General features: G+C 46.1%; 1 protein-coding gene across 1 annotated transcript; it reads right to left on the bottom strand.

The window, feature by feature from the left end:
• Positions 1 to 9,434: 9,434 nt before the first annotated feature.
• C13H20orf202 (chromosome 13 C20orf202 homolog) lies at positions 9,435 to 12,006 on the bottom strand. Its single transcript, XM_061209977.1, has 2 exons — positions 11,878 to 12,006; positions 9,435 to 9,668 (listed from the first exon to the last, which is right to left on the bottom strand). The coding sequence occupies exons 1-2, from the start codon at positions 11,941 to 11,943 to the stop codon at positions 9,435 to 9,437; spliced, it is 300 nt and encodes a 99-aa protein (XP_061065960.1). The 5' UTR covers positions 11,944 to 12,006.
• Positions 12,007 to 13,821: the final 1,815 nt, after the last annotated feature.

Here is a 13,821-nt window from a genome sequence, read left to right as displayed (position 1 = left end):
AATTCATTTCTAATCTCATAGCGTTGTGGTCAAAAAAGATGCTTGATATAATTTCAATTTTCTTAAATTTACTGAGGCTTGATTTGTGACCCAAGATGTGATCTACCCTGGAGAATGTTCCGTGCGCACTTGAGAAGAAAGTGTAATGTGCTGTTTTTGGATGGAATGTCCTATAAATATCAATTAAATCTATCTGGTCTATTGTGTCATTGAAAGCTTCTGTTTCCTTATTTATTTTCATTTTGGATGATCTGTCCATTGGTGTAAGTGAGGTGTTAAAGTCCCTCACTATTACTGTGTTACTGTCGATTTCCTCTTTTATAGCTGTTAGCAGTTGCCTTATGTATTGAGGTGCTCCTATGTTGGGTGCATATATATTTATAATTGTTATATCTTCTTGGATAGATCCCTTGATCATTATGTAGTGTTCTTCCTTGTCTCTTGTAACATTCTTTATTTTAAAGTCTATTTTATCTGATATGAGTATTGCTACTCCAGCTTTCTTTTGATTTCCATTTGCATGGAATATCTTTTTCCATCCCCTCACTTTCAGTCTGAATGTGTCCCTATGTCTGAAGTGGGTCTCTTGTAGACAACATATATATGGGTCTTGTTTTTGTATCCATTCAGCAAGCCTGTGTCTTTTGGTTGGAGCATTTAATCCATTCACGTTTAAGGTAATTATCAATATGTGTGTTCCTATGACCAGTTTCTTAATTGTTTTGGGTTTGTTTTTGTAGGTCCTTTTCTTCTCTTGTTTTTCCCACTTAGAGAAGTTCCTTTAGCATTTGTTGTAGAGCTGGTTTGGTGGTGCTGAATTCTCTTAGCTTTTGCTTGTCTGTAAAGCTTTTGATTTCTCCATCGAATCTGAATGAGATCCTTGGCGGGTAGAGTAATCTTGGTTGTAGGTTCTTCCCTTTCATCACTTTAAGTATATCATGCCACTCCCTTCTGGCTTGTAGAGTTTCTGCTGAGAAATCAGCTGTTAACCTTATGGGAGTTCCCTTCTATGTTATTTGTCATTTTTCCCTTGCTGCTTTCAATAAGTTTTCTTTGTCTTTAATTTTTGTCAATTTGATTACTATATGTCTCGGTGTGTTTCTCCTTGGGTTTATCCTGCCTGGGACTCTCTGAGTTTCCTGGACTTGGGTGTCTATTTCCTTTCCCATGTTAGGGAAGTGTTCAACTATAATCTCTTCAAATATTTTCTCTGGTTCTTTCTCTCTCTCTTCTCCTTCTGGGACCCCTATAGTGCGAATGTTGTTGCGTTTAATAGTGTCCCAGAAATCTCTTAGGATGTCTTCATTTCTTTTCATTCTTTTTTCTTTATTTTGTTCCACAGCAGTGAATTCCACCATTCTGTCTTCCAGGTCACTTATCCGTTCTTCTGCCTCTGTTATTCTGCTATTGATTCCTTCCAGTGTAGTTTTCATTTCAGTTATTGTATTGTTCATCTCTGTTTGTTTGTCCTTTAATTCTTCTAGGTCTTTGTTAAACATTTCTTGCATCTTCTCGATCTTTGCCTCCATTGTTTTTCCGAGGTCCTGGATCATCTTCACTCTCGTTATTCTGAACCCTTTTTCTGGAAGGTTGCCTATCTCCACTTCATTTAGTTGTTTTTCTGGGGTTTTATCTTGTTCCTTCATCTGGTACATAGCCCTCTGCCTTTTCATCTTGTCTATCTTTCTGTGAATGTGGTTTTTGTTCCACAGGCTGCAGGATTGTAACTCTTCTTGCTTCTGCTGTCTGCCCTCTGGTGGATGAGGCTATCTAAGAGGCTTATGCAAGTTTCCTGATGGGAGGGACTGGTGGTGGGTAGAGCTGATTGTTGCTCTGGTGGGCGGATCTCAGTAAAACTTTAATCCGATTGAGTGCTGATGGGTGGGGCTGGGTTCCCTCCCTGTTGGTTGTTTGGCCTGAGGCAACCCAACACTGAAGCCTACCTGGGCTCTTTGGTGGAGCTAACGGTGGACTCTGGGAGGGCTCACGCCAAGGAGTACTTCCCAGAACTTCTGCTGCTAGTGTCCTTGTCCCCACAGTGGGCCACAGCCACCCCCCGCCTCTGCAGGAGACCCTCCAACACTAGCAGGTAGGTCTGGTTCAGTCTCCCCTGGGGTCACTGCTCCTTCCCCTGGTCCCAATGTGCACACCACTTTGTGTGTGCCCTCCAAAAGTGGAGTCTCTGTTTCTCCCAGTTCTGTCGAAGTCCTGCAATCAAATCCCAGTAGCCTTCAAAGTGTGATTCTCTAGGAATTCCTCCTCCCGTTGCCGGACCCCCAGGTTGGGAAGCGTGATTTGGGGCTCATAACCTTCTCTCCAGTGGGTGAACTTCTGTGGTATACGTGTTCTCCAGTCTGTGAGTCACCCACCCAGCAGTTATGGGAGTTGATTTTACTGTGATTAAGCCCCTCCTACCATCTCACTGTGGCTTCTCCTTTGTCCTTGGACGTGGGGTATCTTTTTTGGTGAGTTCCAGTGTCTTCCTGTCGATGAGTGTCCAGCAGCTAGTTGTGATCCTGGTGCTCTCGCAAGAGGGAGTGAGAGCACGTCCTTCTACTCCGCCATCTTGGTTCCAATCACATTTTGCATGTATTAACTCATTGTTCCTCACATCATCCTCAGGAGGTAGGTATATTATTATTTCCATTCTATAGGTGGTGAAACTGAGGCACAGAGAGTTTAATGACTTGCCCAAGCCCACACAATGAGTAAATGGTAGAGCTGGGATTTGAACACTGGCAGTGAGGCTCCAGGCTGTACTTACAGCCACTGCACTATCCTGAGCTTTAAAATGGTAGCTGTTATTATTAATTATAATAGGTAAGATTGATGTGCCAGGACCATGTTGACTCACTGCATTTGCTCAATAGCTGTATGAGGTAATTTCTGTATCCCCACTTTATGGAGGAGCAAACAGAGGGAAGAAAAGTTATGTTATTTGCTTAACGTCACAGAGCTAATAAGTAGCAAACCCGGGACTCAAACCCAGGCAGCCTGGTGTCAAGGCCCTCACTCTTAATCATTGCACTGTATTACCTGTGTATTGACAATGTAGATGAAGGAGAAGAGGTAGAAGAAGAGGAGGGGGAGGAGAAAACAAACCTACCTTATACCAACCACCTATGACGTGTTCAGATGTCAAAGGCTGAGCTGATCCATCAGATTCCCTCTCTCTAGACTTTTTTTTTTGAATTTTGTTTTTTTTTTATACAGCAGGTTCTTATTAGTCATCAAGTTTATACACATCAGTGTATACATGTCAATCCCAATCTCCCAATTCATCACACCACCACCACCACCACCCCGCCGCTTACCCCCCTTGGTGTCCATACGTTTGTTCTCTACATCTGTGTCTCAATTTCTGTCCTGCAAACCGATTCATCTGTACCATTTTTCTAGGTTCCACATATATGTGTTAATATACGATATTTGTTTCTCTTTCTGACTTACTTCACTCTGTATGACAGTCTCTAGATTCATCCACGTCTCTACAAATGACCCAATTTCGTTCCTTTTTATGGCTGAGCAATATTCCATTGTATATATGTACCACATCTTCTTTATCCATTCATCTGTCGATGGGCATTTAGGTTGCTTCCATGACCTGGCTATTGTAAATAGTGCTGCAATGAACATTGGGGTGCATGTGTCTTTTTGAATTATGGTTTTCTCTGGGTATATGCCCAGTAGTGGGATTGCTGGATCATATGGTAATTCTATTTTTAGTTTTTTAAGGAACCTCCATACTGTTCTCCATAGTGGCTGTATCAATTTACCTTCCCACCAACAGTGCAAGAGGGTTCCCTTTCCTCCACACCCTCTCCAGCATTTGTTATTTGTAGACCTCTCTCTAGACTTTGACAGAGAGAAATAGCAGGAGAGTGCAGTCTTTAGCAGTGGGAGTGGACAACGAAAATATGCAGAAAGAAGACAAAGTAAAGCCTAGACATAGTTAAAGGAAACTGAAGCTAGGAGCTAGGACAGACGGCAGAACAGTCCCCAGCCCTGGTTCTCAGCCTTCCCTTGGGGGAGTGGGGGTTGTGGAAACTCAATCCCCTGACCCCAACTCAGAGGCTCTGGTTCAGCAGGCCTGGGTGGGCCTAGGTGTCTGCACTCCTAGTGCACACCCGAGGAGCTTCTGAGGCAGTGGTGGAGACTGATGAGGACCCACTCTGACACGCTGAGGAAGCTGGTCTGTTGAGAGAGAATGGAGCATGTGTCTGACATGGGGGTGCTCGCCAGACTCCCCATCCACTCCTCACATTTCCCGGCCCCCATGCTGGGACAGGCCACGTGACTAACTCTAGCCAATGGGCTGTGGGCAGAAGGGACACATGTCACTGCCTGGCTAAAGTGTGGAAGAGACAGTGTGTGACTCTCCTTATGTATCTTCCCTGCTGTAGCATCTGGTGACAGCGCAGATGGTGGCTGGGTCCCCGAGCAGGAGCCCCCTCCCCCGCTCCTCCATAATAAGGCCATAGGACATGTAGTGTGAGCCAGGAATGGACCTTGGTCGTGTTGAGGCCTTGAGATCTCAAGGTTCGTTTGTCACAGCAGCAGAGCTGAGCCCGCCTCTCAGTAACACACTGAAACACAGTAATGCTGGAGTGATGGAGTGAACTCTTGTAGATCCAGACCTACCCTTCACTTCCTAGAGTTCCTGCTCTTGGATTTTGACGAGATTCTGTCTTATCACTCTGCCTGAGGTTACAAAGTGTCGGGTGCCTATTCCTTGCAGCTGGTGTGCCACACTGGAAACCTATCCAGTCTTACATGGTGTGGTGGCTTTAAAACATGTCTGCAAGTTCTTTGATGCTCCTCCCATCAAGAGGTGGTCTAATTCTCTTCCCCTTAAATGTGAGCTGGGCTTGGTGCCTGGCTTCTGCTGCATAAGATGCAATGGATGTGACACTGTGTGACCTCCAAGACTGAGTCATAAAGGCTATACAGCTTCTTCTTGGCTCTCTTCAGATGCTTGTTCTTGGCACCAGCCACTATGCTATGAGGTAGCCCAGGCCACATGGAGTGGTCATGGGTAGGTGTTTCAGCTGACAGCATCAGCTAAGGTCCCAGGTAACAGCCAGCGTCCACTGCCAGACATGTGAATAAGCCTTTGAGATGAATCAAGCTGGACACCATCTGACTGCAACCACTTGAGAGACCAAAAGCAAGAACCACCCAGCTGAACCCAGTCAATCCCCAGAACCGTGGGAAGTGTGATTTACTGCAATGATGAATGGCTGTTGCAATAATAAAGTGACTGTTGTTTTAAGTTTGGGAGCATTTTGTTACACACCAGCCAGAACATTTGGGCTCTGTAAGATGTCAAGCCTGGCCCAGGGCTGGACGCTGGCCCCAGGTAAAAGTGAGCCTCTGATCCTTTCTGGTTAGTCAGAGGGTGAGTCCTGAACTGCCGGCCCTGACAATAGGTATCACATCTTGAACTCTTCTTCTTCTGCTCCTAATTTTTTAGCTTCTGACCCCATCAGTCCTTTCCCCACCTGTGTCCCCTTCTCTCCTCACCCTTGGATGGGAGGCTCGGGTGTACAGTCCTGTTTTTGCTGCCTCAGCAGAGAAAACCTCAGATTTTCCTTTGTGACCATGGTGCACAGGCTCCCTCTGGTGCTCACTTGCTCTCTTGGATGAACATGATCTATAACCCAGCCCTCTAGGAACCCACACTGAGGACGTCATTGCCACTCCAACCCCCTTGTCCCCCAGCATCTGGGCTCAGTCTGAGTTTTTTCTGACCTGGGATCAGGAACTGAACATTGGTTCCAGAGGTGGGGTCTGGAGAACAACACATACCCAAGCAGAGGGTCAGGTTTATCTTCGCAGATTGGTAGAGGGGGGATTGGCAGATGGTTTTGGTCTGGGGGCCCAGCTGTGGGAAGCTGGGCGAGGCAGAAGGTGCTGGTTGTTGGCATTAGGCATGGAAAACCAATGTCATTGTTACTTTGCATGGCCAGGCAGATATCTCTCCTAATGATGGTTGCTAACAAGCTTGTCTACTCGTAGTAGTCATAGTTTCACAAATCAATATATTTGTGATTACACAGCAATAATGACAAGCTGTCATTTATTAGCCTTTACAATGCCCAGTGCTGTGTAAAGTGAGTTATATGCATTCTCCTATACAATACAAATAATAATCCTATGAGGTAGATATTATTATCCCTTCTTTTACAGATGAGGCTCAGAGAGGTTGAGTAACTCATCTTAGATCAAATAGTAAGTAAGTGGTGGAGGTGGAATTAAAACTCAGGTTAATCACCACATTTGTAGGAATATGCAAGTTAAGACCACAGTGTAATACCATTTTGCACTCATTATATTGTCAAAAATTAAGAAGATTGATAATACCAAGTGTTGGCGAGAATGTTGACCAACAGGAGCTCTTGGACACGGCTTGTGGGAGTTTAAGTGAATACCTCACTTTGGAAAACACGTTTCTTGTAAACTTGAGTATTCACACACATACTTCCAGTTCAACTCTTTGCTCTACAGGTATCCGTTGTTTTTCGAAAGTTCACTTTATGCCACTTTGCTTTCATGAAAGAGCTACATTAGTACCTGTTTTCATGAACTGAAAGAAAGCCAAAGATGATTTTCACTTTTAAAAAAACAGGTGAAAAGTGAAAATGGTGTTCAGTGTTTGATCTGGGGTGAGCCGTTACAGAGGCAGCAAGCACCCTGGGGGGGAGTGGCACCACCAAGCTACTTCCCCAGGAACCGCTCTCAGCATTTCTGCACCAAGCCACCATAGCTTTGACCTGGCTTTGACCTGTGTCTATGAGCATCTGTGCTTCATCTCTATTTTGGGCCTCTGTTAGCAAGATGTGTCCTAAGGTAATTGCTTCTTCACTTTACACAATTTTGGCTTGTGAAAGGTTACATAGGAATGCTCTACTTTCAGATAGCGGGGGAAAACCTGTATATCCTAGGGGCACTGGGCTTGTGCACCGGAGCACATGAACAAAAGTGATCACAGCAGCATTGGTAATTATAGCCAAAAACTGAATTATTTTAACAGAGAGAATTTAATATAAAGAATTGCTAACTAGGTATAAAGTTGTTAACTGGGTGACCGAAAGTTTACAAAAAGAGCTCTTAGAATGAAGGTAGCACTTGCAGGAAGCACCTACCACTCCCAGGGCTGAGGGAACAAAGAGAGGAGACTGAAATTATTAAAGCTTTCAGCCTTGCAGAGCTCCACTTCAGGTATCTGAGAAGGGAGCTCTGCTCAGCTGGGCTCGAGTCTCAGAGAGCAGAGAGGAGCCAGGGAGGACAGGAACTGAGACTTCAGGGGAGGAGATGCTGGCCATCTGGAGCTGGTGTCTCTGAGGTTGGGGGAAGGGCCCCACAGGGCTGGCACCTACAGCCTTGAGAAGGGGGTTCTGGCTGGTGCCACAGGGAGGAATTGCTGCTTTGAGGTGAAGGAGCATTGCTGGGTGATGCTCATGAGAGCAGGAAGGCCACAGGAAGCTACAAAGAACAAAGATGAAGAAGCAAGTCTTTTCTCTCTCCTCCAGCCCTGTGGTGTCCCTCTAGCCCCACCCTGCTTATTGGCAAAGTCTAACCCGGAGCAGCTAGTAATGCAGAAATGGGGTTTGTGGGGCTCCAGCCCCAGCATCACAGAGCAGGTAATTTTAAAATTTAAAGTATTTATTTTTAATTGTGGTAAAATATAACACATGATAAATATTACCATTTTAACCATTTTAAAGTGTATAGTGCATCAAGTACATTCACGTTGTTATACTACCATCACCACCATCCATCCACAGAACTTTTGCCATCTTGCAACACTGAAACTCTACACCCATTAAATGACCCCCCAACCCCCTACTCCCTGCCCCCAAACTCCTGACAACCAGAACTACTTTCTGTCTCCATGAATTTGACTCCTCTTAATTATCTCGTATGAGTGGAATCATATCATATTTGTCCTTTTGTGACTGGCTTATTTCACTTAGCACAATGTCTTCAAAGTCCATCCATCTTGTGGCATGTGCCAGGATTATCTTCCTTTTTAAGGCTGAATGATATTCCATTTTATGTGTATATCACATTTTGTTTATCCATTCAGCCATTGATGGAGAACTATTTTTTCATATTATCAAATACTATATAGAAACCCCAGGTTAGTCTGACAATAACCATCATACATATAATGCAACCCCCCCACCCTTTGCCTCTGTATGCAATAGATTTACTTTTTCAAGGCCATTAAAAGCAATATCCTAACAACATGCAAGAAGATTTTCAAAAATAAAAAGGCCTGACGATAATCGGACCATGTTAACACCAGGACTTTATTTTCACCTGTTCCATTTATATCTTTCTTATAGGCAGATATAATTTTTCAAAGTCATGACTCCTGCACCCCATACAATTGAGGGTTCTGCCACATCATGCACCTTGTTGCCTGCCTGCCAAACTCAGTTGTCAGAAATGCCATTTTTTTCGTGATTTCTCTTCTTTGCTTCTTTGACCCTCTGGACTGTTTTGGTTGCAAATAAGGGAAACCTTATTCAAATCAGCTTAAGCAAAAACAAACTGGTGTGTGCCTTTGTGGGTGGTGGTGGTAGAATTTACTGGTTTCTGCTCTGGAAAGACAGCAGGAGTAATTCACAGAATTAGGGTCTGAAACCAGGGACTAAAAACAGCCAGCACCCTTCCTCTCTGCCCATCTCTTGTGTGGCCCTCTCTCTGCTTCTCTTTGAAAATTAGCCTCTTTCTTTCCTACTGCCAGCAGGTCTCCCTCACCTGACTGCAATCATGGCCACTGGCAGCCCCAGGTTTGCGACCGCAGTAGAACAAGAATCAAGAGGGCAATCCCAGAGAAGCACTGTGATTGGCTCTGTTGAGCCACATGCCCACTCATTGGGCCAATCATGTTGTTAGGATGACCATGAATTGTAATTGGCCAGGCCTGGTTACATGCCCATCCCTATGGCCAGGGTGGTTGTAGGGCCTGTTGCTTTCAGATAAAGGGGAATATGAAGGCCTGCCGGGAAGACAGAAAATAACCGTCAAGTCACTGCACGGGGTTCTGTATTTTTGCCATGGCAACACTAGATAAACATCCTGGCACATTGAGCCCTTTCTTTGTTTTAACAATCACCTTGTGGGAAATTCCTAAGAATAGGATTACCACCATGGTGCTTGCCAGAAGCCATGTAACATGTTTGTGTTTTCCAAATGTGTTCACATCTGATACTTTATTTGTGCAAAAACACTGAGAAGTGACAGGAGAGGAAAGAGTGACACAGAGAAGCTGAGTGACAGGTCCAGGGACACACAGTGAATGAGGGCAGGGGTGAACCCAGAGATCGGCCTTCCTGACTCCCATTCCAGGGCTCTCTCTCACATCACAATCAAAGTTTAGACTAGTGGGGGGAGGGTTTAAAGTCAGGGTCATCTCTGGCCTGTTAAGGGAGGGAGCTTCGTCTGCTGTCTACCCCTTGGAGGAGCTGGGCCAGGCCCCTGGAGGAAAAGGGCTGGTGGCCCCTGCCTTCCGAGCCTGCTCGAGGTCTGATGGGGGAGGTCCCGCCACTGGATCTGGCATCCTCCCAGTGGGCACTCTCTGCACGCAGCTCCTCCAGGACACTGTGAAGATGCTTCAGCGTGAACAGGAGTCTCTGGTCTTGGACCTGCATCTCAGCCTAGGAGAAAGAAGGAGTCTGTGAGGGGGCGGCCAGAGGGCTGGATGTTCCCCCAGAAAGCCTGCTCCTATCATTGTCTCATCGGAGACAAGCCCACAGCCTCATAGAAGCCATGTCCACCGAAGCCTCAGTTTCTTCATTTGCAAACTAGAAAGCAAATTACTTGCCTTTCAAGGTTCTCTCCCCTGTTTTAGATTCCACCAGGACTTTGGGGGCTGATATAATCCCAGGAAAGGAGGGAGAGCACCAGACTTTCATCAGTGCTCATCAGTGGCAGTTGCTGGTGTCACTGACTTGTTCCTTCTTCTGCATAAAGTGACTGACATACTTCACTGATGGTCAAGCGGGGCTTCTTGGCTGGGCTCCAGAGGGGAGCCCTTGTGATGTCATGTAAATTCCCTGTGATGGAGGTTAAAAACACACTTGACTGGGCTTCCCTGGTGGCGCAGTGGTTGAGAATCTGCCTGCCAATGCAGGGGGACACGGGTTCAAGCCCTGGTCTGGGAAGATCCCACATGCCGCGGAGCGGCTGGGCCCGTGAGCCACAATTACTGAGCCTGCGCGTCTGGAGCCTATGCTCCGCAACAAGAGAGGCCGCGATAGTGAGAGGCCTGCGCACCGCGATGAAGAGTGGCCCCCACTTGCCACAACTAGAGGAAGCCCTCGCACAGAAACGAAGACCCAACACACACCCATAAATAAATAAATAAATAAAAACACACTTGACTGAGAAATTTGCAAGTCAGGGACCAGCAAGTGGAGACTCAAGGCTCATCTCTTGGCATCATGTGGAGGCAGAGGACGTTTGGCCTCGGGAGGCTGTGCCCCGGATAGGCTTCCCCCCACCCCTACCTCTTCTCCCTCCTCGTGGGTAGGAGAGAAGAGAGGTACTTTATCAAGTGGAACTCGGCACTTTGGGTTCAGGTACTAAGCAGTCTCAGTGTAGTGCCTAGTGTTTAGGGGGAGCACGGGGAGGGAGGGCCACCCAGCCTCTAGATCCCCGAGGGCTGTAAGAAGCTGCAGTTCCTGCTGCTGGAGTCCCCTGGGCCCATGAGAAGCCCTACTGGGTCAGCCCCTCCCACCGAGGTGAGGACAGGGTTGGTTCCCAGCTAGTCTGTTGCCTGGCAACCCAGACGGGTCATTTTTGGACAATCCTTTCTGTCCCCCCCCAGAAGAAGAAGCTGGCGTATTGGAATACAAACTTTGGGTGCCTTCTGTGGTTCCCCAAACCACCTCCTTCTCTCTCTGGGCTGGTGTCCCCACATACTTTGGGGCTCCCCTCTGTTTTTGGACTTGGAGAAAACATCACAAGGAGAGGCATAAGGCCTGGCTTCCTGAGCAGCCACTGAGGGGCCAAGTGACACAGCTCATAAGTTCAGGTGAGTTAGTGCCCCATGGGGTGGAGCCTTACAGACAGGAAATGGGAGACAGGAGTGAGCTGGGCAGATAAACTTCCTCTTCTTCTCTCCCCCAGGGTGCAGATCCTCCTTCAACCCCTGCAGAGAATCCCGCAGCCAGGAAAACCGGCTGCTGAGAGGGCCTCTGGGCCTCTTTAGGGCTCCTTTCTAAGTGGCAGCCAGCTTGGTAACACAAGGCATCTCCTCAAATAGCATTCGCCTTTGCCTCCACTCCCTATTTCCCTCACTCTCACCACTCTGGGCTTGTACCTCCAAATAAACGGTTAATACCCCAATCCTTGCAAGCCTCTGCTTTCTAGAAGACCCAGGCTAAGACAGCTGATGTACTCCATATCCAGCTGGGTCAGGATTGTAACAGCCAACATAGATGTGCCACGCAGGCACTAAGTGAATTACACCATCTCCTCACCAAAGTCTTATAATAACCCTTGTGGTGCTGGTACTATTGTTATCCCCATTTTACAATAAGGAGACTGAAGTTCAAAGAGGTAAAGCCACTTGCTAGAGGCCACACAGCTGCAGAGCTGGGCACATACCAGGACTCAGTGTAATTCTAAAACCAGTCAGGCAAGTACCGCAGCCAGAGCCTCCTATGTAGGCCACGACCTACTTATCCCAGCACCTGAGGTGGTGATTGTGCAGTGTGTGGCTGGTCCCAGGGGTGCCTGCAGGGCCTACACCCCAGCCTGAAGCTCTGCCCCAGCCTAGGGGGCACCTGGGGGTGGGGGAACCAGGGAACCTTGGAATATATGGTGTGAAAGCGCCAGGTAAAAAGAAATGTAAAGCCTTACCAGCTCCTTTCTCAGCCACTCCAGGGTCTGCCCAAGACTTGAGGTTGGCTCTTCTGCTGTTTTCATCTCAGCGTCCTTGGGAGAGACCTTGATGCTGACCTGGTGATGGGCCTGAGGGACCTTTGACTTGGACAGTCTGCTCTCTGCTTCAGGCCAGGAGCAGGGTCTGGCTAAGTCACCGAGGATGGAGTTAATGAGAGCAGGAAGTGGCTGACATTGGAAAATGTAGTGTGTGTGTGTTTTTTTTTTAAAGGGCTTCAGTGCTCTGAATAGAACAAGGGGTGGGGGGAGGGAGATCACTGGGGTATGGGTGCCTCAGTGCCTATGGGCTCCAGAATCCAAATCTGATGCCAACAGGATCACAGAGACTATAAAGCTTTAAATGATAAAATTAATAATTATTATGAAAATAGGTGTCCCCTTTCTGAGGGCTTGTTTTGCTCTAAATGCTTTGTTATATATATATATATATATATATATATATATATATATATATATATATATATATATATATATATATATATACAGATACATAAAACCTCATTTGGGGCAGATGGCACATCTGTGTCCCCAGTCTTCTCCCTCCCTCCCTCACCTATCTATAGAGTCTATAGATAAGGGAAATGCTCACTTTCCAAGTCACCTTTCTTCTGGATGCCCATGTGCCCCATTTCTAGCAAATGAGATCAAAGCAGAAATTTGCTGTTAGACTTCTAGGAAAATGTTACCTACATAATAAGGAAAAATGTCAATGATGCTTCCCCTTTACTCTTACTTTCTTCTACTTCCTTCTGCCTTGAATGTGGATGTGATGCCTGGAGCTACAGTAACCATCTTGCAACCCTAAGACAAAGGCCAAGAAAATTGCAGAGTCATTGAAATCACTCAGTCACAGAATCACCAACATCATCTGCCTGTTATATGAGGCAAGAAGCCCAATTTTTAATTGGGCAAACACAGTTCTAACTGACACCGCATTTATTCTTCACAACACACTGTGAAGTGGGCATCCTTTAATTCTCTCTTTCAACAAATACTTTCTGAGTGCCTACTGTGTTTAAAATTCTGCTGTAGGCAGATAGAGGAGTAGAGCCCAAAATCAGAGAGACAAAGGCTGGAGCTGACATCCTAGTGGATGGAAACAAACTATAATCAAGTTAATACTATGATGCCAATAAATAGGATCTATTCTCATGCAGGCTTTTAAAAAATGTATTCTATCCACTTGAACTAGGAACCCCAAACTAAGAATTAACATAGTGATCCCAGGTAAGGAGCTGAGGTGACCAGCCAAGCAAACTTAACCTGTTTTGGAGGGACTTGCCTTCAACTGGGCTACACAAGCTGTCCACAGGTAAAGCTCCACTGAAGGTGAACTCTTAGCCCCAAATTACAAACCACACAAGGAAACCATCCACTATAAGTGAGAGTCAGCAGACACCAGCAACAGCAAGATTAGACCCCACTTCCCCTAAGAACTTCAGATGAGATTTTAAAAAAAAAAGTATTTTGAAAAGAATTAAAGTCATACAAAAGAATTCAAAAACATAAGAAAAAAGACACTATTTAAAAAGGCAGATTTGAAAAATAACTAAATAGAATTCATAGAAGTAAAAATTATAGTAAATGTTTATAAATTAAAGAAAAAAGAGTGTACATTTAAGTGTAGTGCCAGAAGACAGAGTTAGGGCAGGCGACACAGGACATAGGGAGGCAGATTAGGACTCAGTAGGAGGAAAGTGTCGCTTAGAATTCTTCCAAGCAGTGGGCACTCAGCCAGTGGAGTGGGGAAGCACAGCCCAGATGATCAGGGAGGCTGGAGAAGGGGCTCCACTGGCTCAGAGCTGGGACCTGCAGCATCCTTCCAAGTGTGAGACTGACTGGGCAGGGAAGGGGGCCAGGACACTGTATAGGAAGCCAGGACACCTGAGTTCTAACCCGGTT

Source organism: Eubalaena glacialis, chromosome 13, assembly GCF_028564815.1.
Source record: "Eubalaena glacialis isolate mEubGla1 chromosome 13, mEubGla1.1.hap2.+ XY, whole genome shotgun sequence".
Taxonomy (NCBI): domain Eukaryota; kingdom Metazoa; phylum Chordata; class Mammalia; order Artiodactyla; family Balaenidae; genus Eubalaena; species Eubalaena glacialis.
This window is presented reverse-complemented; position numbering and strand designations above follow the sequence as displayed.